This window comes from Larus michahellis, chromosome 9 (genome assembly GCF_964199755.1).
Source record: "Larus michahellis chromosome 9, bLarMic1.1, whole genome shotgun sequence".
NCBI lineage: Eukaryota > Metazoa > Chordata > Aves > Charadriiformes > Laridae > Larus > Larus michahellis.
Window position 1 is genome coordinate 49377691 of NC_133904.1, and position 25811 is coordinate 49403501.

The window sequence follows — 25811 nt, forward strand, 5'->3', positions numbered from 1 at the left end:
CCTCCTGCTCTTGCTCTCTTCCTGCGTTATACTATAGTTAACTTCTGAGTACTATGGGGGTTTGGGCATCCTTCTGGCCACTACATGGACATCTGTGAAGTGGGGACTGGATCTGATGGTTCAGAAGTTACTTCAGAGGAAAGAATCAAGCAGTGAACGCCTGTGCTGGATCTAGCTCTCATCCTTTACTGTCCTCATCACAACTCTATGACTTCTTGATCCAAAATATAGAATACAAATGGCGAGAAGGGTATTTTCCTTTGAACGGAGGCAGTAGCTGTATTCCGACTGGATCTCTGAGCAGTAGCAAGAGCAGGTTTTGCTATATTATGAGAAGCTGAAGGATGTTGCTGCAATATTGTGCTTAAAATTTGGAACAGTTGAAAAAAGCCTGGAAGAACGACTTGGCAAGTTCCTGAGGATAGGATGGAGATAAAGAATGGGTACTGCTAAGCAGGAATGAATTATAAAGGATATGGCTAAAGCTAAGCAGGAATGAATTATCAAGGATATGGCTAAATAAAAATGAATTATCAACTGAGCTAATGGAAGAGAAAAAGAAACTGCTATTCCATAGATCCTATGTGGAGGTCACCTTGGCTTTCCACTCGCACATGAATATTCACTGACTTGGAATTGATTTGCCCTTAATCTAGATTTATTTACAATGAGGGTCTCGGCATTTCTTACAAACGACACCCATTAGCTCATCACATGGAATATTCTGAAGGCTGCAGATCTATCTGATGGGCCTGTGCCTCCTTGAGAGCAGTTTCCTAATTCTGAAAATGAGCCTGCGTGTCAGTGAGAGAGAGGTTTCTTCGCAGTAAACAACAATAAAACAATCAAGAAAATCATCAGCATTCTCTGCTCTCACAGCCAGTCATAATTTAAGAACTAGCTGTGATTGCTGCATTTATATGTTTTATCGAGAGATCCACACTTGAACCCAACCTTCATTATAGCAATGAAACTAATTCAATCAAGGAGGACACACAATAAGAAGGTGAGGCTCCTGTATTTCTCTCCCTCTCCTCCCAGCCTTCCTAGATCTTTTCCAGAAAAAAAAAAAATAAAAAATTAAAGGATTAATGCATCTTTCCCCTATACTAATTTACATAGTATGATCCTATTGACTTGAAAGTGGAGTTATTCCAGATGTTCATGACCGTGAGGAAGAAGAAAGGCTGATCCATCACTCTAACTATCTGCTTGCTAAACACCTGGATCGATGACAACATAGAGAGGGATTTACAAAAACATTTGTCCTCAGTCTGCTTCAAAAACCCTATTTACAGATTACAGTCATACAACGATTTTAAAAAAAATCGGAGACAAAAAGAAAAGAACATAATTTTAGTATGGCTTTTTTTTTTTTCAACACAAGGCAAAAACGTAGGAGACTGAAGGCTAGTGAGGAATCCCTCTGCTGACTCTGCCTTGCCTGTGTTTTCTCAGCTCCTTAACTGTACGATCACTACACACGGGGTTGGTTCAGAAATCTGTAAGTGGGTACTCATTTCAAATGCACAAATAGCACCTCTGACTTCAGCTTAATGTTTTGGCTTCGAATCATAAAGCAACCACCAGAAGAGCTTTCTCCATTTTCTTAACCTGTCACAATTTCTAGGGCTTTTTGGTACTTCATTCCCTACTGCTTCCCAAAGAAAAGCACAGAGCCAGAATGCACAGTTTGGTCCAAATCTCACTTATTCCCAGGACGATAGCATTGCAATCGCAAAAGTTACTCCAGATTTCTATTGATGAAATTGGAATTGGACCCTAGATTTTCCTCAGAGTGCCATTAACATTTCACTTCTTAAGTACCATCTCTGAAGTCTGTAAATATATCTACTCTGGCCCGAGCTTAATCCCAAGACTAGGTTGTGTGAAATGAACTATATGGTCTTGGATAATTCTGTAACTGCATGGAATTTACATTTTCCAGCTTTATAGCACCTAAATCCGGGCTGAACGTTTACTGTACCTCCCAGTCGAGAACGGAGGCCTGCCACTGAGCTATCTTGTCAATGTTCTCCAACCTCCGCTTCCGCTCGTTGATCTGTAGAGTCACGTTCCTCATGACGGCAAGAGCAGCAGCCACATACCTGTAGTCACTGTCGAACACAAGAGAGAAGTCCATGAAATGAAGCCTGATGCGCAGGGGAAACACACAGGAGTCTATCATTAGCAGAAGCAGAATCTCACCATCCTTTTACAAAGAAAAGCAGGTAGGATTGTGTCAGTCATTACTACGATACTGTGTTTTTTCCATCAGCAACATCTTTCTGGATCACCGCAAAAGAACAGCTTGCTTGAAAGTGGAATTGCGTGTGTATGAGCCAGGGAGGCCAGCCAGCGCCTCAGCTGGTCTGCATCAGTGCACCCAGTACGGTCAGGCCTCCGCCAACCAACGTACGACAGTTGTGAATATTGTTCTTTAAAGTCTTAGGGTGCTCAGCTAAAGAGCATCCTAAAAGAAAGCCTGAACAATTTTATAGCCTGTGTCTTTGAGCCTGGATTTTTTCATCTTTAAAATGACTATTAGAAGATTTAATTTTCGATTAAACACAAGCCCTGAGCACCATCCAAGCCATCAGGTGACTCCAGGAGTGCCACAGAGCATTTATCCCATGGCATTCACCCTCACTGCAGACTTCAGGTGAGCAAATCAAAGCAATTTTCTTTTTCTTTTTTTTTTCCTGGACGGGCCTGGGAGTGTAATAACAAAGAGTGAAAATAGCCTCCCGCCAGGGCCAGCAAAGATGATGATCAGTCTTTTCAAAAAGTGATGCTGAAATCAATGCTATTGATTTCCGCCCTGTGCCTTCTTTCCCATTCCAAGGAACCTTAATGTTCATTTCAATCGGAAAGACAGACAAGGCCAGCTGCCATAATGCCACCATAATATATTATTAACTTAAGGGCTGATATTGATTGCTGACTAATGAGAAAAACTGCGATCTTGGGCAGCTGCAGGGGGAATGGCTTTATTGATTATTGCTAAGAATTGCACTGGTGACAGGTAAAATAGGGGTGACTGCTGTGAATTAGATCCATTTCCCCGTGTGATCCAAGCAGCATAAATATTAAGAAACAATCACAATATGATATACAACAGAACATTATTTGCTATTTTGCCATCCTTTCTTGCATGAGATCTTGAAATGGGTTTTCAATTTTTATTCAATTCTTACATCAAAATTCTAGCTGAGGTTAAAAAAAATAATCCTGCAAATTCCAGAACATGAGGACTGGTCCTCCAACAAAGTAAAGGAGAATTGAGGGCAGGCTGGCTAACAGATCCATCATGACACAGAGTGAAGAACTTCTTGTGCCTTCCTTTGTGGGGCCATCTGTATGAAGTGAGCGCCTGGTTGTGTAAGGGAGAAACTGAGCCATGCCAGAGAGACGTTAGTCTTCAAAACGTCCATGAGGTCTTGTAGGGAAATAGTAAGTCACTATGGCCAGAAAGGCTCTGTAGAGCTAGGGAGAGGTGTAGGGTTTAGAAACCGTCGCTAATGATCTCCTAGCAATTATGCTCATCAAAGAAGGGAGGGTGATGTCAGCCCACCCGTTGGCAGAGTCTCCTCTTTCTCACCCGACATGTTCACACACTTTAACTCCAGCCCAGTTCTGCAGCAGGAACGCTCAGGACACCAGCAAGCTGCGCTTAGGACCTTCATATATTTAATTCATATTAAGCTGGAGTAAATCTTTAAGAGGTGAACAGATGTGGCTTTGTGAAAAATTCAAATGAACCAGTCTCCAAACAATAAGCAATTGAAGGGAGCCAGGCTCTGAAAACACCCCCATGCCTGCCTCCATGCGGAGTGGGCCGGTGCCAATCAAGCTGGGTTTTATCTTGGTAATGCTAATTTACTAATTCCAATGTTCTGTTTGAAGAGAAAACCCCATGCACATTTTTCTTTCAGGCAGTAACGAAGAAAGAGTCATGACTGAACTTTTTGGGCTCCTAGCCCATGTCTGTGGCAGAGCTGGCAAAAACTTAGAAGAAAAAAATAATAGAAGCAAAGCATTTGGCTGGTGAAATAATAATAGGATAGCATCAACTATGAAATTAAGGTAAATAAATTGTTTGTCAATTATATTTGGGCTGCAATGACCCCTTTCCAGTGCTCAATCATAATGCAAGTCGAGACTCTTGCCGAATATCACATGCTAACTTGGGGGAGAGCGGTCAGGTTTCTGGTTTCAGCTCTGTGGTCCTGACCTGGCACAGGGCAGATCGATCCATAGCTCTACAAGTACGGTATTACTGAAGAGGGGAAAAAAAAAAATTTAATGTGCCACTGTTAGATGAAGCTAACGTATTTACTTTCATTGGGACTCCCAGTCCTTTCTGAATTTTGCCTTACTCTGTAAATGGTTCAATTGATTTAAACAGTATTTTCTACATATTAAATTCTAATCAGAATGCCTAAGAGACTCCTAACCCAGCCAATGATGAGCCTGATTTCATTGGGAGTATTAGTCCACTGTATAATTTTCTAGCTTCTCTTTCCGACTCGCAATCTAATTGCGAGCACTGTCAAACTGCAAGTGCAGGACGACAACTCGTCGCCTGGTCAATGGCCCCGGCTGAAGCTCCCCAGTTGGTTCTCGGTTTCTCTCATTCACAGTGGACCCTGACGGGACCCCAGCCTGCAGGGATCTGGCTTTTCCCTGTGTCGGATATTGTCACAACATGACGTCCCCCAAAGATTATTTGCTTTACATTCTCAGGCTTTGCTCATCTCAGCCCCCATCCCAAAGCCAGAATTATAGGAGCAGAAAAGATTTGTATTTCGAGCAGGCAACCAGGGCAGCCGGGGTTTTCTGCGCAGCCCCAACGCAGAATCACCCGGCGGTGAGTGAGACGCGCTCTCTGTGCCTCACCTTCCCCATTTGTGGCATTAAGCTTGGCTGGGAGGCGCGCTGGGCTGCCTGCAGCATCAGTCCCTCCCAGGCTCTCTGAACGCTTGAATCGGAGGAGGCAGACCACAGGGCAGGCTGGCGTAACCCACCTCATTTCTGCGTTGTAACGCCATTCCTCCATGAGCCAATAAACTCCCCAGGGTACGCCCACACCAACAGAATTACCCCACGCACCAGGGCTGAGATAAGGCCCAGGCCTTTTGCTGGCTCTCTGCGCAGGCGAGAGTTTTGTATACGCAGTGTTACAGCTTCAGGGGGCTTACTCTTCACCAACGCAAGGCGAGCAAATAGAATCCTGCTTTCCCTTCTCAGAAAAATGAAGAGACAAGAGAAATGAAGCGTCCACGGCTGCGTCCTATCACTGACACAATCCAGTACAAAAGAGATCTCAGTCTGAACCAACTAATTGTCGCTTAACCACAGGAAAGGTCCAAGTCTCCTCAGAATACAACTATATCTGGTTACTTAACAACATGTTGATTTTAAAACATCCCAAAGGAAAAAGGAACGTGCTCCCAAAATAATTCAACCCTTGTGTAATCACACTGTCCACATCCCCTTTGGTATTGCTACCAAATAACTCAGAGAAGGTCATTTTAAACACAGACCTCTTCTCTCCGAGGCTTCCAATGTCTTCCCATTGTAAAGCCGCATCTCAATTCACGCTCTAAGTACTGTGGGGACATCACACGGCTGGTCAGGAAAAAAAGCCACAACATTTGGGATCCTAGAGCTGGTTTCTGGTGCCCTGATGTTCCCATGAGTCCACTCCAAGCTTGATGTGGTCTCGTTACGAAGGGAAAACCAGAAATTGGTTCTGGAGCCAAATGCACGTCCAAATTGGTGATTTTGAACTGGGCATTCTGCGAGTATGAATCAAACTCGTGAATCAGGTCACAGCAAATCAATGCATCTCTTTGCTCATGTCGTGTCTCTCTGCACTTTTAGGGCTGGGTTTGGGGAAAAACAAAAAAACCCAAACACTTGCAGAACTTTCTGAAACATCTGTGGGCTTTTTTTTGTTCTCTGAAGCACTTCCATTTAAATGGGTTTTGGAAAATGAAGAAAATTGTCAAGGCAGGAGAAAATCTACTCTTAGGGGGCCTGACTCTTCTTTCACTCTGTTTTTATAGCAGTATATCACACGCGATATCATAGCTACTATTCTTGATTTACATTAGGTCATGGGTCAGGCTGATTGCCCTCAGCAGCAGCAAAAGAGATCCTGGAGATACTGGGAAGTAATCACACTGCTGGGGGCTCCTCTGAACCTAAACCCAATGGCAAAATCAGAGATGGAATATCAGGCTGAAAAGCAGAGCAGGTTCCCAGTTCTCCCCAAATCTGAGCATATTCAGGTTTGAGTTGCGGATCCTGGCCCTCTGCTTCCTACGTGCTGAGGTCGTCTTCAGGATAAAAGAATGAGCCTTCCTGACCACCGAATGCTAATTAGGTGATTTTTCTAGTGTAACCGGTAGCATCAGAAAGTACATCCAAGGGTAATTAGTTCACGTGTCTGATTATAGCAGAGATGAGTTTGGCTCCATTGAGAATCAGTGCTTTGAGAAGCTTTTCTAACTATCTGCTGAACCTTTGCCCCGCTTCGATTTATACAAGATGTCATGAAGAGAAGAGCTGGATGGAAAAAAAACCCCCAAGCTCTGGGTGTGTGCAGAGGCCGTGTAAAGAAGCAGTGAGCGAAACCCCTCCACGGAACAAGGGAGCGACGTACCTGTGATCCTGCGCGGTGTACTTCAGTAGCTCTGCGAGCTGCAGGGGGTATTTGCAGATCTTCTGCACTGGCGTCAGAAGGAAACCATCTATGGCAATATCAATCATCTGCTGCAACAGACGACACGCTTCGAAGAAATGCTGGTACCTGCTATCTTTCATCAGCTTGGAAAGCTCCATGCACGCATCCAAATGATTGTTACAGTACTCCGAATAGATCCAGAAGCCATCTTGCTACGAGAGGCAGGAGAAACGGGGTGCACACAGAGGGGAGCACACATCAGACAAGTGCTGCCAGCAGTCAACCACCCGGCTTGCCAACGAGAACACATTACAACTGAAGAAGAAAGGCTACCCCAAGCAGGAGGAGAAAGGACCCATCCTGGAGTACTTTTCCTGCTTGGAGGAGGTGCTGCATGGTCACTCGGGGGAAAAGGGAGGCAGAGAGGGACCTGCAGGTCCAGGGTGTGTTGAAGTGAACCCCTGCGCAGCGCTGTGGGCATTCAAATTGTGCAATGGGGTTTTCTTTATCAAAGGTAAAGCTAGAACCAAGCAGAGTTTTGGCCTTTGGCAATACAAGAAGACAACCTTGTTACTTCTACAGCTCTTTCCCTGAAAGATCATGAAGCACCTGGCAAGCGTTTAGGAGCTGGGTGTATTTGAAATTCCCTTTACCAACAGGGAACCCAAGGCACCATCCAGTGTGTGACTTCACCGGGACCAGAGAGCCAGAACACACCAAACGAAGAGAAAAACCCCACTCACGCATGTGCCCACCCACCCTTTGCACTGGTCTAACGAGTCTTTTTTGTTAATTTCATTGGAATCTCCTTTTTCTGCCTTGACTGATCACAGATGGGGCCATGGCAGTTCGTCACCCTTAACTCAGGCTTGACTCATTTGGGCCACACGGACAAGGCAGCCAAAAGCTCAAAGAAAAATTACACGGGAAGGGAGAGACAGACACAAACTGACTGTCCAATACCACATATTAAGACTGCAGTTGAGACAGCCCCGATATAAGCACAGGTGTTGTAGGTCAACAGCCTGAGACGATACATCAGGCTGTGGCCAATGCCTTACAAACTACAGAAAGGAACAGATATTTTTTAAAAAAAAATACACTTGACCAGAAACTCTTATTTCTCAGTCCCATAAGGGCCGAAATAACCTGCCTTTCTGGGAAAAGGGGAGCCCGGATTCTTTCCCATCCCCACAGCTGACCAAGAGCCAAGCACTGACACCTCCCTCTTCCCGAAGCAGATGAGGAACAAGATGCTTTGGCAGATCCACATAACAGGATCTCAATGTCCTCATCCCTCCGTTTCCCCAAATGGCTAAACGGGGATAATTTATCAGGAGTTTATTAGCCAGCTTTCAGCCTCTATCTGATGACAGAAAAGTGACAGATATTTCTCCAAATAACACTAGTAATTCTTACTATTGTCACTATAAATGAATTGACAGCACAGCCCCGGGACATGAAGTTTTAGCTACTGATTCTCACCAAGATTTCTTACATCTTTTTAGCACAGAGATGGACTATGATGCTGCTTTGGAAGCAAGCAGCAGAGATTGCAGGCTCTGGTAAAAACGAGCAATGTTAATGCCATCATGCACCTCCTCCAGAAGAAACCTGCTTTTCCATTAGAAGACCAATGATGTTTCAGAGATGCTGTGAATCTTTTTAGGGACGCCGCGCTGAAGCTTCATGAATGTCCATCAGAAATTCCTCTAATAAGAAGCGAACTGTTGCCAGCTCAGCCCTGACAGTAAGTAACGAGGTAACACGGCACAGGATCTGCATCCCGGGTCGGAGCACCTCATTCTCCCTAAAGGAAAGCCTACAACTGCAGGGCTATAATTTTCTTGACGTTTCCTGACATATTTACGACACTGGGCAATTTATCAGCTCCTGTAGCGTGTGGCTTATGTAACTGTACGATGGGCTGGGCAAAAGCCTCCAGAACTGTATCGTCAGCTAAAATGTCCTTTTCAGCATGCACTTAGCGTGAGCGCGTATCTGCTGCCCTGCTGCCACCTGGGCAGCAAGAAGCGCGAGCTGGCACCTCCCCACCCGGCCCAACAGCTCCGCAGGGGAAGGCAACTGGAGCTGTGGGGGTTTTTCATCCCTTGCAATTGCATCTCCGTAGCACAGTGAACAGCTCGGGCATTTGCTCTCCTCTACCTTTTTTGTGTAACACACAACTAAGGCCTCTTTTCACTTCTCTGGACTCTCTTACCTCTTCCAGCCTTCTGGTCACCCGTGACCTGATTAGGATAGCCTGTGGGTAGGTTTAAGTCATATTCTGAAGAGCAAAATAAGGTGGGGAGTAGGTGGGGGACATCGTAACTACATAACGTAAGTAAGGGTAGATGTGAAAAGGTGTTGGGATTCAAGTGCACTGGGGGAGTTATCCAACTATATGCTTCGCTTTGAATTCTCCCTGTACCTATAGCTCCTGAAGCAAACGGAAGGCCACGGAATATATTCTGTGATATGTAACTGGAACGGTACTGCTGCACGCAAGTTACTCTGAGTGGTTCCTGCCTCCTGACATACTCTGCTATTCCCCTCCCATTCCCCCAGAAAAAAACTAACCCCAAAACTCCCAAACAAAAATGCCAAATGAACTTACGTGTTCAAGGAAACATGGTCCAATTTCACTGAGATGGGGATCCTCGTTGTTGTACTGTTTCTCCAAGTCCCGGACAAAACCCATTTGAAATCTGTAGATATCTTCAATGTTACCAAAGATGATCCGTAGCTGTTCATCACTGAACATATCCCTCCTCTTCCGGCACTGCTTTAAGTAACCCTATAAGGAGTAAAACAGACCAATCCATAAAATAACTCAAACACACTGAGACTGCTCCCAGATTTTCCTTGAGGAAGGAGCAAGTAAAAACTAAATCAGAAAACGGCTCCGAAAACAAAATCTACTTGTTATGACATGACGGTCTCCATCAACTCCTGTCTATGAGTAAGCACGCAATATGCAAAACATGCCTTGAAAGGCTACAAGACCTCTTTTGATAGACATCATCTCGCTCGCAACCGTTGTTCCCAGTGCGGACCCACAGCACTACTCTTGCTCAGGCCACACCAGACCCAGTACGCACAGGGCTCCACAGCCTGCGGCAGGAGATGCTGGAGACAGCGTGTGTACAGCACGTTGGGGGGACAGTGTGGGTTCTGCCTCAATGTCCTTCAGCATTTTGCATGAATCACCTTTGCAAAGGCAAGGTTCCCCAGAGATCTCAACCAGCCCAGCCTGAAAGGGCTCTGTCCTACCTGTGCTGCAGAGAACTGCAAAACGTGGCTGAGAGCTCCAAAGAGGTGTGTTACAGTATTGTATGCCTGTTCCTTCAAAAATCACTGCCTCGCAATACCCAATACCCAGGGTAGCTCCTACAAACGTTGCTGCTTCCTTGTACTCTTCAGTGGTACATGGCATGACAGAGAAAGCCGCGAGGGGCTGTTTGATCATCTGCTCGCTCTCCTTTCTCCCTTTAGCCACGGTAATCAGGACAAGAAAGCTGATAATCATGCTGAGAAATACTCTATTAATGTGTAGTTGCATGCCCTCCGTCTAGGAAGAGGATGTGGAAGGTGTAACCAGCCTTGTTGTTTCAGCACCGAGTGAAACACTGAAGGGAAATACTCTTCAAGCGTTCCCTGCCTTGGAAGGCAACGTGGTTTATCCCCTCCATTGTTCACCTCCCTGAGTCTGAGACAGAAGCGGGAGGCTGTTGTCCTGTGAGTGCCACGGCGAGGAGCCCCAAAGGCGATGCAGTGGGTTGGGCAGGTGTTTTGGCTTGCCCAGGCAAGGGAGCCGCAGTGGGAGCATTCCATTAGCACAAAGATGCTATTCCAAACATTGTAAAACGAGGGAGAATTTTTCTCCTGTTTTCTCAACTACCGCCTTTCATTGCTTTTCTTCCTTTTTTAAGCGAGACCAGAGGAAAAGGCTTTGTACCTTTCTTTGTTCAAGTATCGGGCTCCTTCCTGAGTCTATAGACATTAAAGTCAAACGGAGAAAGAGAGAGGAAGAACTAGGATACAGAGAGCTTAAGGAAATTCTCCAAAATCACAGAGTGAATCTGCAGTAGAATTGGAAGCAATTCAGATCTCCTGCGTCTCAGTCCACTGCAATAATAAAATGATCCTCCTTGCTTATTCTTCATCTGCCCATGACACCCATTGGTACTGAGCCTGAGCTTAGCCGGACGTCATACGAACACAAACCGGTAGGCAAGCGCTGCTCTGAAGACCTCCTGACCTAGAAAGACTGAGTGGATCCATGTTCTGGCAAAAAGCATAACACACCAAGTTCTGTCTGTCTCCCTGTTTTGCTGACCCTGCCTTATTCATGAACTCGCCGTCCTGGTTTCAGCTGAATCACGGGGACTTCTTCAAACATGCTCTCCTGGAGCATGTGTGGTCCAGGGGACGGGGTGACACACGGAGGCTCTGGATGCCTGGGCTGAAATTCTGGCTCTGCCACCAACCTGTGTGACATTGAGGAAATCACTGCATCCCCCCCACCCGTGCTACACCTGCCTGGACTATTTAGACTAGAAACTTTGCAAGGCCAAATATCAGATGCTCTGCTGGCCTGGTCTGGATTGTGGCCTCTTGACTGCAAAGAAATAACACGGGCGTCATCACGAGATGACTTTGCCTGCCTTTATTATATAGGAAGAGGAAAAAAAATGAAGCAAGAAAAATGCCAACAGCTCCAGTTGAATGGCTATATTTGGGAACTCTAGATGCTTAGTCACACAGACGAACCGCCAGCTGGTGACACGCAGCTGCTGGTCCACAATGCGAACTATTGGAACGCTATAATAAACTGTCCTTCAGCCTCACCATGTGGTTCCTGGGAGGGAGAACTTCAAACAGATGAATGATAAATGCAACTTTGGCCGACCTGGCAAAGAACCAACCTTTGCGATGTCCAGCTTAGCTAGAAGGACACCCTTACCCTGAATTTGCTGGCTTTTTCAGCTGGGAAGCCTGGACTATGGAATACCTTCTGCATTTACTAAATCTAGGTCTCTCTTCTTCCAGGAGCTCCTCAATGACTCATTTCCCTGGGTTTCCCTCTCTCATTTCTCAAGGCCAGGAGGAATGGGAGCAGGCTGGTTCCCACACTGCAGGACAGTTGCAGTGCAAAAAAAAATTCAGGCTAGCAAGACAAGAATATCTTTCCATGCCACTTTTCATGTTTACCTGCTTATCTCAGAAGAGCTTTCCAAAAAAAAATAAAACGTGCACCTGCCCATGAGGCCAGGCTCTTTTTGACACCGGTTTTGGTGCTAGCGGCGCTGAACAACTGCCGCAAGCCGTTTGTTTTAGGACCTTTGCCCCGCTGCTCGCTGCAGGCTGCCTGTGAGCCAGCCTCCCCTCCCGCACGCTCTTCTGTGAAATCAGTCATCGGGTGATTTATGTGAACATCTTTCAGCCCTGGGGTTGCTATTGGCTGCGACTACCGTCTTGAATATTCCCCGTCCTCCTGGTGCTGGTTCATCACTTTGCCTGAGCCATGTGTTTTGGAGAAGCTGAAGCAGCACATTTCTGTACAGGCACCTATAAAACCACAGGGAAAATAAAAGAACGCACGGAGTTCCCAAGCCTTATCCTCTGTCCAGCGTGTGCGTTTGGATGGTTGGTTTCCAGCACAAGCCAGCGAAGGGGAGACTGAAGATTTATACAGAGCCAGCTAGAAGGCTGCTGCATAGTTTTTCCAGTAAATTTACTTCTGTTACATAAAACAATGTCATCTTCCTTCTGCTCATCCCGTCAGGTTTGCTCAGAGAAGGGATAGCTGACTGATGAGCAGATGTTGGAGAGTGTTTTGCTCAATGAATACCTAAAAATAGCTGTCACACTGTCTCTCTTTAAAGTATTTTTCCATGTAGTCCCTGAAGTATAGGCCAAAGTTGAAAAGTATTTGCCGGAGGTTAAGTGCTAAGTTTTCTCCACCCCAGAGTGGGTTTACAGTTAGGAGAGGTGACCAATCCATCCATTCATCCATCCATCCATCCACCCACCCACCCACCCATCCTTCCTTCTTCTTGTCCAGCTGAGAGCAAGGTGAAGGAGAGACTGAGCAGATGACAGCCACCACAGGCTTTAACTTCAAAGGCATATTCCAGTTTCTTTCCATCTCTGCGCCAGTTTGGGGGCTGTCTACACTGTCCTGTGGACCATCCCTCAGTTTGGGCCAGCACCATTTGGGGTATAGAAATACTGTTCTCTCGAGCAGTGCTCAGAGCATCCAGGTGAGCCTTGTGCTGATGTGCACAAACCAAGAATAAACAGAAGAACAAAGCTGAAACGGTTGGAACTGAAAAGGCAAACTAGAGCCACGTCTGGTCCCAGGCAGTCAGGACTCTAAAGCACTTGCTCAAATACCAGTCTGCAGCAAGTACTGAATATCAGGCACCGGGATTGCACTGGGACCTGCCTAAAACATAAAATGAAGTCCTGCAGGAACACAAGCCTATTGTTCAAAAGGGCAAGAAGCAGCTCCAAAAAGAAAAAGCAGGCTGAGAAAGACAGCTACAAACTGCACAGTGGGGAAAACATATGTGTTCCCCACTGATCCAAAGAGCTGTCTGCAGAGGTGCCCTCCAGTCTGGTATCCATGGATGAGAAACTGGTCGTACAAAGGGGCCAGCAGCTCCTCAGATGCGGTCCTCTGAAGGTGGGCCACACTGCTGCCAAGAAGGTTTTACGCTGCTTCACTCTGAAGCAGCAAAAAAAAGTGTTTTTCATTCATCTCCGAGAATGAGTCAGGCTAATGCCACCCAGACCACGTGAGAACTTGTCCCATCAGCTCTGCACAACAGACCCAGCTTGACACGCAAAGATGCAACGAGGATGTTTTCCACGCGGCATTCAGAGCTGTTCTGGCACCAAAGCAAAGCTTAGGTGGAATCCAGACAACATTATTAAAAAATAAATTCAAAATGAAATTACTTGGAAAAGAGCAAAACGCAGGACTGGAAGTTGGCTGGCCTTTCTAACCTCCCACCCCCAAATTACTCATAATATGGAGGTTTCCTTTGATCTCCCAATTGCCTCACTGTTCCAGCCCGAACACTGTCACTTCTCTAACGCCCCCTTAAATTTAGCCTTGTCTTCCTAATCCATATGCTGGTCCAAATCCTGCTCATTTCTCAAAGCACGGCACCCCGCTCTTTGTAGCCCTCCTGCGTCTCCTTCTTCCACCTGCGCTCCCCAACGCACGCTACGGCTCAGATCACCTTCTTGGCCCTCTGCTCTCATCGAGGTAGCTTGTCCTGACCGAGCACCTCGGCTCCTCTGCCGATGTCACCAGTGCCGTGTCACAGACAGACCCTGTGCCCTCCTGCCTCAAACCCCAGGCGCAGGGGGTATCTTTTCGAGCCTGGAGATGGCCGTGCGTATATGCGGTGCTTTACAGGACAGCGAGAGAGCGGCACGGCCACCCAGTAAGGCTGGCTATTGTTACCCATTACAAAAGCCTAGATTTCAGTAGCTTCTTATTTTTCTAAGCTCTAACCGCTAAGCCTGAAATTCCTATTGCTGGATATTTCCTTAAGGCTAAATTGTTTTTTCTTTCCTTTCCCCTTGGTGATATTTCAGAATAACGATCCACCCACTGCTGATAACGTGGTCCAGGAAAAACTCCACATTTTACCCCTAATAAAAATCTTCACAAAACCGTTTCCCCAAGCAGGAGTCAGTCCTTCATAGCCCAAGCAAGGGCCCAGCAGCAGCCGCCGTCAGGGCAGCACAGCTTTGCTGTGACGGGGAATTCCCCTCCAAACCAGCTGCTTCACGCAGGTCTTGGCTTGCACAGGTAGTTTTCATTCTGGTGCTGGCTAGCTTGTGAGCTCCTGACTTGGCAGGACTAGTGCCATGGGTATTATGAATAATAACAGTGTATAATAATATAGTAGCAGGTAGTGGAAATACATCCTGAAGCTGAAAAGAGCAATTGGAGGGCTCTTAATCACCTAGCAGGGGCTACGGTCCTCTGATAACAACCACACATCTTAAGGTGCCTCACCGGTATTAGGATTTGTTATTCGTTATAGCTCAGCAACGAGAGTCTAACTACACACTGCTAAACTCAGGACTAAATCAGGCTCAACCTTCCCCATGCAGACAGAACTCCTCTCTCATCCCTTCCGGTACGTCACATCACTGCTGCTTGTGCTGACACCTTAAAATAAAGAGCGAAGGGAAGGAGGGGGGGAGTTGCCACTGTCAACAGCACTTCTGCATCTCATCAGCGGTTGTCTGGTGTCTACTCGTTCTTCGGCACAAATAACACCTCTGTACAAATTCATCCAGAAGCGCTGGGAGGAGCCCAAGCTGGCCCCGTGTCTCCGCATCGCCAGCCCCCCTCCTCTCACGCACAAACAGAAGCAGTCACGTCACGCTCTGCCGACATGCCTGGCACGACTGAGCTGTCTCCCAGCCTTCTCCAGGCAAATGGATTGCTCTGATTAAACTGAGCACAATGAGGCTCTCTCCAGCAAGGGCCAGCCCATCATTTTGCAGATGAGAATGCCCATTTCAGTCCGCCTCCTTCTTCAAGAGAGGCAGCTGAATCATTTCCTGGTGCTCTACCTGGATTTATCCCCTCAATACCATTTTTCATCACACAGAGCAAGGCAGGAGCCTTAGAGCTCTCTTTTACATCTAGGACTTATCATTAGGTGCTGCAGATCTGTGTTAGCCCACAGATATCACTGAAGCTGTACCTGTCTGTACCTCCTGAGAATCTGATTTGGCAAAAGCACAGTGACTTGGCTGGGAAATGCAAGTTAAGGTTTATTTAGTTTTTCAACAGAAAAGTGCAGATGCAGGGAAAGAAACAATATGTGGAAAAGTTCCTGCAGTTCTTCCCTTCTTCAATGCAAAGCCCTCTGACTGAAATAGCACAGCGAAATTAAGCTCATTTGTTTCCAAATTGAAATCCCAAGCCTCTTCCATATCTGAAAAGTGTCATAGATGCTTTTTAGACGGCTGCTTTGCCTTCTCAATAGAAAAGTAGCAAGTATGAAGGGAGGAAGCCACTTCTCTAAGCAGAATTCACAAGGCGCTTCAGCACATTGACTCTGCAAAGACTGGGCACAGGCTCGCTAAACCCTAAACACTCGGAGGGATGAGCTGAAAGCCGTGGACTTTGATTTTAGTGCTAACAAACTCGCAGTAAGTATATACTCTACACACAGTGCCCAAGCTGTCCTGCAACACTCTCCGGCGCGGCTGTGCGTTCCCCTTGCCAACCACCCGGCACCGCACGCACCGCACTTGGGGCTTAGCTCGTGGCACTGATTCTGTGTGCTGCAGGACAGGAAGGGGCTGTGGGGGTTAACTGGAACGGGATGAGGAGGAACCAAATCGAGGATGCGAGGGGTCAGTCACCAAAGTTCATTTGCCCGCCGGTTCCCTGACCCTGGGTAAATGCAACGTACTCCATTTCCCTTGGTGACAACACTTTGGTCTCAGTCTCACCGTCAGAAAAGGCAAATGGGGGCCATGCTGAGCCAGGGGAAATTGTGAGCCCAATGTGAAAGACATCCATGAAATGGGTAACTGATGGGTTTAATTACAACCTAATTTCCTCAATCACAAGTTCAAAAGTGGACGGCATTGGGTTTTAATTAAGAGGGCTGCTTGAAGGATCTCAACCTCATAATTTTTTAGTCAGAGGTACGGAAAAAAGGTCAGAAAATTGTACTTTTAGCGAGTCCAAACTAAGGGTAATTATCAGATCCAGCAGAAAATTCTCAGAAGTATCAATACTTATTGACAGACGCTGCTGCTCTGTTAGACACAGTACTCAAACACCGCATCTTTTTGCCCCATCCCCCAAGGACAAACCCAGACCTCAGCTCTCAACAGCCCATCCCATGTCCTGCTGCAGTACCCCAGCGTCACAACCCGCACGTACCTCGCAAATGTCCTTGAGGTGCTTGATGTAGTGGCGCTCCGTGCTCATGATTTCATTGATGACGTTGGCTCTCATCTGGTCGCGGTTCTGAACGGTCCTGCCGAGACAGAGGCAGTCGGCGCTTGGATCCAAATGGCCATTCTGCACGTCGCTGGTTCCCTCCTCCACTCCATCCTCTTGGTTGACCCATAGCTGCCAGGAGAAGAGGGGAGAGCAATGGCCTTATTCATAAAAGCATCGGGAAGCCAACAAGGGAAAGTAGGCTGGGCCTTGGGTTGCATGACTCTGGGAGATACTGGATTAACTCTGGGAGATACTGGATCGACTCCCTCCTTATGGCAACGGCGATGCTCTTGCCAGCGATGCACTGTGGTGTCCTCAACAGCTTACAGCCCAGACAGTCCAGTTTTATACTGGAGCAACCAGCCCCAAACGGTTCCCCGCACACTGCCAAGTTCCTCTCATAAGGAAAGGGATTTCAAGTGTTGACATTTTGACCCCAAACACAGCCATGTGAAAGGGTAACCGGAGTGTTGGATGCTGGCAGGTGCTCTGAACCAAGATGTACATACGCAAAACACACCCAGCTAAAGAAAAGCGCAGTTCCTAGTGTACAGCACCGCTTGTCCCAGCTCCCGCACACCATCAGCCGGGGGCTGTCCCAACATGAAGAAACCTCTGCGAGGAGGGATAAGCCCTTTACCGGTGACTGATTCAAGAAGGTCAAGATACCTCTGGTCCAGAAATCTGAATGAATGTGACCAGCAGCCCAGGCTAACTGGGTTGCGGCGGCACTGGGTTTTCTGTAAACTTCGCAGGCCAGGATTTGTGAATGAGCATTGAATCTCATTTCACAGCAGCTTTCCTCATCATTTCACATGAAGAGCTCTCCTCACTCAGGCAAATGCCCAATCTTCGCATCCTGAGATGGCGATCCCTAAACCGCACCGAGATCAGACTGGCTGAATAAGTCTCCCGAAACCTGGGGGGGCTGGGGGCAGCTTTGGACGGGGTGTCACGCACCCCTGGGCACCGAATGCTCTGCATTGGAACAAACCGCAAAAAGCAATGGAAAAGGATCACCGCATTTTCAGCACAATGGATTTTCTTTCCCTCAGCAAACAAAAAAAGCATACCTTGAACTTGCAAACTAAAAGATAAGGCTGCCTCCTAGTCTGTCTTTGATCGAGTCTGTGCTCTGCACACAACATACGGACCAAGTGCCCCCTTTTGTACCTTTTCCCCCAGACAAAACCCGCTTAAAATAACGCTGATCAACTCAAATTGGGCTCAGCGTAGTTTATGAACAAACCTTAAATAAAGCTTAAAACAGACAGAAATACCGCTGTCTTACACAGATCACCAAAGTTGTTACATAAATGAAGCAGCATTTAAAGCCCCAGATACTGGAAACTTTCAAACATAAAAATACATGTCGGTGTATTTTTATACAGCGAAACTGTCCACACAAACAGAGTGGCATATGGAACAGAAACTGCATCATTTACCGTCAATCTTTCCATTTTCTTTTCAGGGTTAATAGTTTTTAATACTTTCCCATTATTCAGCTCAAATTCAGTTTTAAACAGATCGTAAAGGGCTGTGTTCCTGTAAATTAGTAAAGTAAAAAAACCCTAAACCTGCCCATGCTCCTTCCCTGCGTTCCTAACCAATATCATGTTTTGCTGAACCATTTCTTACAGCTCCCACATTTTCTCATCCTACAGTGAGTTATAAAGGCCAAGAAGCCGAGATGTTTGAAGAAAACCCATCTCTTCTCTAGCAGAATGTTAATGATGCCACAAACTTAGGGGATAAAAAAAACGCAAAGCAATCAAAAGCCGGACTTTTCACCCTGCTAACGACTGTGCCCGAGAGCTACCAGGGACTTAACAGGAGGGTGCGTAGGGCAGCGACGCCTGTTTAAATGACAAGATGCTCTCTTTGCCGGCAGCGGGGCAGGACCCGCTGGGGACACTGACCCTTCGCTGAGGGCTGCAGGGAGCTGCTGACACCAGGCTGGGCTCACGCCACGTCCAGGCAGCGCCGGGCACTTTCCTGGGCAGGAATCCCAGACCGTTTGCCAAGCGGCAGAGCCAGGAAGGACCTGGGCATACTGATACCTGTCCCCCACCCTGCATTGCCAAGGTGGGACCTCCTTCTGCACATCAGGGGACCAGACGGACACACCAAAGCCCACCAAGGAGGTGAAATAACCCCTCCTGCCACCTCAGTGCTGCTCCCCTTGCATCAAGGAGCCATCCTCAAACTACAACGGCTTCATATCTTTTCCAAAGACAGCGCAGCTGAGAGTCAATTTAATGTCTTTTGTGACACAGCAGAAGCGAAACCCAGCGAATACAGCTGTCAGCTCTCGTTTCCTATGTCACGATGCTCCCCAAGGGAAGGGATGCTTCCAGGCACGGAATGGCCGTGTGGTCCTGTGGCACTGGCAGCACCCAGGGTGGCGGTCCCAAAGGCGAGCAGCCCTGGGCGCCACAGAAGGGTGTTTTAGTGACCCCAGCCAAGTCCAGCTATGCCAGTTTGGATACAGGGAAACCCCTGGGAGCCGCAGCATGTCCGGGAGCAGCTCTGCATGCCTTTCCCCAGGTCCTTCCCACAGCATGGGGTTCTCCATCGTGGCATCTGCTGCAAAGATGGACTAGATCATGTTGTCTCCCAGCTGTGGGGCTGCATGTGGATCTCTGAAAGGGAGCACTGGGAGGCCTGGTTGAGCCCCAGGTCACTGCGAGGGAAGGCAGGGAGCAAGCGCTTTAATCGCACCCAAAGGTACACGGGGATCCAGCAAGCAAAACCTCTCCTCGCACACCGAAACAAATTTCAGAAGAATGTCACTTGTTCAGAGAAACAACCCAAAAGCCAGTTAGAAAACCTGCTGCTTCCCAGCAAACCCCACTCTCTGCCCCGCAAGAGGTTTCAGTTACACGGCGGCAGAGCAACGCTTCACCTACACAGCAGTGTTTTATGCTGGAAAATAAACGTCCAAGTGCTGCTTCTGCGTAACTGCCATGCTGGTGTAAAACCGCCAAAGTGATCTCAGGGGCCAACTTACATCAGTGACATTGATTTTAGTGGGGGCTCTGCTGTGAAAACCTGGGGACCATCCTCAGAAGAGAAAATGGGCTCGACCCGGGAAGGACAGAACTGCACGGGGAGTCCTTTGAGGGACAGGTCCTCATGAGACCTTTATCGGCATTCTAACCCAAATATACGTTGAAAATCAAGCAGGACCAACGCAGGTAATTAAATCCTGTTGGCTGAAGTTTAAAATAACTTCCCATCCTACCTGCCTGCTACTAGGAAAAGGTATTTTGCAGCTCTCCCAAGCCCAACTGGAACGACTGGTTACCAAATTTCATGACGCTCCTGCCAGTTTGGCAACAGAGGATATTTTTAAAGCTCTACCTCTTGGAGTCAAGTGATCAGGAGAAAAATTTCGATTTTCACTTAAAAAATAAAGCAGGAAAGATCTAAACACAATAGTAGGGGGAAGAAGCTTGAAAGCATGAATCCTGAAGGCTTCGAAACCCTAAGGCAAACAGCAAACTTGCAAACGTTCATGATTTCCAAAAATCTCAGAATTTGGTCTGCCTTTTGTGCACTGCAGGAGCACTCCCTGCTTCCACATCTGGGAATCCCAGGACTCCTGCTTTTTTCCTTAATGAAATTTTTGCTCCTTCCTGCTAGGATTCATGTTCCCAATATGAAAAAACTGCAGCTCTAGTCTAGATGGCTTCTGCTTTAGATTAAAAACAAATGCAACCATTTTATCGGTAACAGAGGAAGCCGAATGTGCCTTTCACCCCGCGCTCTCCAGCCTCAGCTGTGAAAAGCACAAACCCCACTGCGCCGTTCAAACGCTCCTGCTTTTTTTCTTGATCTCAAAAGTTCTCCAAAATTCAAGCAAAGATCATTCTTCCAGGGGATCACTTGAAGCTCGGACCATGACTCACTCTGCTGCCGACCTTGGGCCAACCCCTTAAACTGGTGGAGGCTTTCCCCATCTATACATGGGGATAATTTACCTTATCAAGGACATTTTTCATTAATATTTTTGAGGTTGACAGGCTTTGCGTTGAAGCGGAGGGCACAGAAAAGCTCATACGTACTTTGAAATATGGACTTAAATGTGTGACTGTGGACTCCCCGCACTCTTGTACTCATCCATGAGCAACTATTTGGCTAGAGACGGACCTTTGGTCTGACACAGGATGGCTGGGTTTGCAACTTCAGCTCTCAGATCCTCTTGTGCCTGTGCTGAGAAGGAGCTGGGCTGCCTTGGAGGAAGGGAAGGTTGCACGCAAAGTGTTAATAGTGTCCTCCGACCCAACACCAGCACCCCAAGCCACATCCTCTCTGCTTCACTGCCCCGCTCCCTCCACCCGCAACAACGGTGTGCTGCAGGCGACAGGAAGGTGGAAGAGGCAAACTGGGGGTGACACTGTTTTTTCCCAGGAACTCCTTAAATGTCATATTTGGTTCATTTAGACAATGCTGCAAAGGTTCCTATTTTAGCCCAGTCCATAGTCACCTGTAAGTAGGGTGTTCGCTATGTTTTAGACACACACAACTCTCCCAAAAATGCTCTCCTGCCTGAAATGCTTGACCTCTGTTGCTGCGGATAACAGCCGGGAGACCACCAATGGAAAAGGGGCTCTCTCTTCCCCAGCTTTCCCAATGTGCCCTGGACACAAATGCACAGCTGTACCTCCCTCCCAGGGCAAATCTCCTTTTTTTTTTTTAATAGAAGAAGCTTCAGAACTCTATTTTTTCTCCCAGTTCCACCTCATCTCCCCAGTTTTCCCTGCTCAAGATGGGTGGCTGCCACCCCTGTGAAGCTCCTGTGGGGCTTTCCACCAAGCAGAGATGGGACCTCCATTCCCTGGCAGCTTGTCCTGCCTCTCACCTGGATCTCGGGAAGTCCCTCAAGGCTCCTGTCCTGTCCCCTGTCCCTCTCAGCCATTAGGGGCTGTGGCTTGGCACAGGCGGGGGGTTGGGATACCGGCCTGAATTACTGCATCCACTGCCACTTTTTTCTTTTTTTAAAGAATAAATAATAGCAGCTGCTGAGCAGTCATCAACAACCCTACAATAATAAATCGGCCTTCAGTGCCTTTTTTAATACCTCTGCAACACAAAAAAGCAAGGGCTCTGCAATAACATGGCACCGTGTGGGTCTCCCCCACACCATTCAAAAGGTCCAGCATGCCAAACAACGAAGCCTGCCCCGAGAACCACCTCAAACGCTTTGTATTAAGAATTAATTAAAAGAAACCAAGAAAAAAACTACAGGGAGAAAAAAATTCAAGTTGCATAATGCTACTCCTAAGTGATGTTTCGTACTGAAAGGCCACCCTACATGTGGAGAAGAACAAGCTTATCATGAGGCTCACAGTCCTATTTCAAAATTCAGCCCTAATTAGGAAGTCATGACCAGCTCCTGAATAACACAATAATTTGCAGAGGCAGATAAAAGTAAAATAGTCAAATAAAAAAAGCCCCTTTTGCCTAAGGATCCAGTTCTGGGAGCCAGAGCGAGCTGATCATTTCATTGTGCTAGTTAATATTATATGTGATTTATATAAAATCTGTAGAAATGTGATGTATCAATTTGCAGCTATACCCAAATGGTGCATAAAATCACCAAATGGCACTGTTCCAACATTAGCCGACCTGTAATTATTATATATTTAGACTGCTGAATGCATACACTGTATATAGAGGACATTTTACTTGAATAGGCACTAAGGGCTGATAGTCTGGTAATAATCAGAAAGCATGATAAAACAAACATTCTACCAGCCATCTGGATTATTAATCTCCTTCCACTGGATACTCACAAGGACAAAACTAGCAGATAATGTGCCATCCTGGATTCTAGCTCACAATTAAATAACATGGCAGATTAATGATACAGGCGGATCCTTCCAGAGAGCTGTTGCCATTTCCCCGAACCTCTACTCGCCAGCGACTTTACAACAAATACCAGTGTCAGCCGCCCAACTTGCTCCAAAATCTGGTACCAGACAGCGGTATTACAGTGTCATTAGCCCTGCAACAACTGCAGGGGTGCGCAGGGGACTCCAATAACCAACAGAAACAGGCTCACAGGGCCTCCGGACTGTTCTACCCACCTGCCACGCTGCCCTGCTCAGCAGCGCTGCTCCGGGAGCCGCGGGGTTTGTCCCCTCTCCTTTCTCCTAAACTGGTGGTTTGCTACTGCTGTGCTTTCAGCCACATGCACTATATTATATACACGCTCTGTTGGACTCCATACTGGATTAAAAAGATCACTTGCTCATTTGCAATAAAGTAGGGCTCGTGGTGCAGAGCTTTGCATAAGTAAAACAGCATCAGTCTCCGCGTGGCAATCCAGTGATCCGGGCACGGCCTGCCCCTGCCCTCAGGAGGGAGCACAGACTCTCCTGGGCTCCACAAATGCCCAGGAGCCGATGCTTCTCCCTTCCCTGCCTTCGGAGCGGAGGTGAGGCCCTGGCAGGAGGCAAGAGGCAGGGGATGCTGCCTGTCCCCGCTGCCCTTCTGGGGACAGGCCCCAGGCACGGGGGAAGCGCGGGACTGTGCTTGGGATGCTGCTCGCTAGGAAACACAGATCATCTTCTCCCTGTATCCTCTTCCAGGATGAGGAATAGGACATTTGGCAGTAGAAGGAAAGGCAGCTGAAGCAAGTTGTTTTCCCTCCTGTGTTCCTACCACTACTTTCTCCCACAGCCTGAATTTTTCCTTCTGTAATCTGGCTCCAGCCCTTCTGTCCTTCGCTTCCCTCCAGTTCACAGGCTCTTTGATACCTTCTCTTTCCTTCCTGAAACTGCCCAGCTTCAGCAGACCAACTTCCAGCCCTTCCTTCCCCTCTAAAACTCTCCATGCCCAGCCTCGGAAGTTCCCTTTACTCAAGGTGAGAAATATTCTTCATTCTTTCCTGGAAAAGGAGAAAACAGTGTTCTCTATAGGGACAGCTCCAGACTCTGTATCCATGAAAGGTGAATAAAAATGGGTTCTAAGAACTTGCCCTGTGCTTCCTCCCTCTGTTTCCTGCAGTCTCAATGCACAGACTCCCACGGGCTGGAGCTCCACCATGTAGCAAAAGTTGTGCGGACACTGCAATAAACTGGGTGTGCTACACCATATCCACCAAAACACTGTGAGTTAGGGCTCAGCCCTCCCCATTTCCTAAAAACCAAAAGCCCTCGGCGTATGGTGTGACATTAGCTTGGAGAAGAGGAGGCTGAGGGGAGACCTTATCACTCGCTACAACCACTTGAAAGGAGGTTGTATCCAGGTGGGGTCGGTCTCTTCTCCCAACAGGCGACAGGACAAGAGGAAACAGCCTCGTGTTGCACCAGGGGAGATTTAGGATGGATATCAGGAAAAACTTCTTCACCAAAGGAGCTGCCAAGCATTAGAACAGGCTGCCCAGGGAAGTGGTGAAATCCCCATCCCTGAAGGTATCTAAGGACGTGTAGAGGTGGTGCTGAGGGACACGGTTTAGTGGTGGACTTGGCAGTGCTGAGTTAACGGTTGGACTTGATGATCTTAAAGGTCTTTTCCAACCTAAATGGTCCTATGATTCTATGAGATGCACAACTGGGAAGAGCGAAAGCTCAGCTGCTCCAGCAGCTCATTGCAGAAACCCTGCCAGGCCAAGGAAACCACCGCTTCATTTGGGGGAAGGACCTTTCTTCATGACCAGTCTGGCAGACGAAGGGGCTGCGAAGATTTGTGCCGAGTCTGCCTGATTCAAATGGCCTCAAGACACAGGTTTTGCACCTGCGACCCAGCTCCTACGAGGAAGGGCCCAAGTGCCAGCATTTGAACCTTTGGGGATCTGAGGATGCTGAGCTGTCTGCGTGGCATGAGTTGTCACACTAATGGCAGCTGCAATTAGCACAGGCAGCGTTTGGATGCTAAAGTGCTGCTTGACTTTAAAAAAACCCACCCACAATTTGTCTGCAGTGCATCCTGGCGCTGTGCAGTGCTGCTCGCGCTCTGCGCGACACCTCTACCAGAAGCTATTTTTATTCTGGATTTGCCATGGGAAAATAAAATCTCCTTTAGAAGGCACCGACTGCAGCAGACACTGCAGCACAGACCGTTCCGTCTGTCCAACAGGTGAAGGCTGCCTCGGCGCCATCCTCTTTTCCCTGGAAAAACCTCACTAGCTGCCACCGCCACTGGCGCTGAGTAAATGCTAACGCAACGACTGCAGCAGAAAAGCAGGTGGGTGATGCGCTGTTGTATCAAGATCCCTACACATACAGAGAGATTTTAAAGCGGGGGCGGGGGGGAAAGCAGACAGGACAGCAAGATGTGGTGGGCTGCTGGAACTACACTGGCAATAGAGAGCACAGCCCCAACTCCTACAAATAAAAGTTAAACCCACCCACCCGATAAAGGGTAGGGGCTGCCAGGCATTCAGACAGGACTCGGGTTTAGAGTCTCCTACTAAACAGTGCCTTAAAAGCTTACACCGACTCCTCTAGCACTTCTTCTTCAGCAGCAGAAAATAAAGTGGGTCAAAGGCAGCTTTCCAGCAGGAAAATCAATCTAAAATTACAACACTTGGGGAAACCTAGGCAATGATGAGAGAGAACAAGGAGCGTTGCTGCACGGATCCACCCCTGCGCTTTCTCCTACACGAGGGGTACAGACCACAAAGCGGTTATTCACCATCTTTGCTCAAGCCTTTGGAGGACCGTTGCCCTTCACTTCTGCACCACAACTCAACAGTCACCGGGCTCTACAACCCCAGATTTGCTCTTTAGCTCAGCTTAGTAAATATAGGGAAGGAAGAGTCACTGCTCCTGAGGTGAGAAGAAATGTGTTCTGGAAACTCAATCTGCCTCTTGGTCTCCAAAGAGATTAAGGAGAGCTTTATAACAAAATAAATCCCCTTCTCTGCCCAGGACGGGTGCATTCTGCCGTTGTCTCTTTGGAAAGATTTCACAGCACTAAACATCCATAAGCTCTCTTTTTTTTTACTTCTTTTTCAGTGGAAATATGTCAGAGCACAAACACGATGCCATTTGATTTCCTGTGTTTAGAGTGTTTGAATCTCACTTGGGCCATTTTGGAGACTTGATGTTTGGCTCAGCAATGAAAACTTTCGTTTGAGAATTACTGTATTTTCTAAAGGAGACCTTAAGG

General features: G+C 47.4%; 1 protein-coding gene across 24 annotated transcripts in view; it reads right to left on the bottom strand.

The window, feature by feature from the left end:
* ARHGEF9 (Cdc42 guanine nucleotide exchange factor 9) overlaps positions 1-25811 on the bottom strand; it is a 230224-nt gene that overhangs the window by 44973 nt on the left and 159440 nt on the right. For all 24 annotated transcript variants that reach the window (XM_074600226.1, XM_074600231.1, XM_074600224.1 and 21 more), the window contains 4 exons: positions 16629-16820; positions 9309-9488; positions 6671-6903; positions 1988-2117 (listed from right to left, as the gene is read on the bottom strand). In XM_074600226.1, the coding sequence (XP_074456327.1) occupies positions 1988-2117; positions 6671-6903; positions 9309-9488; positions 16629-16820 (735 nt within the window). The remainder of the gene's footprint in view (positions 1-1987; positions 2118-6670; positions 6904-9308; positions 9489-16628; positions 16821-25811) is intronic.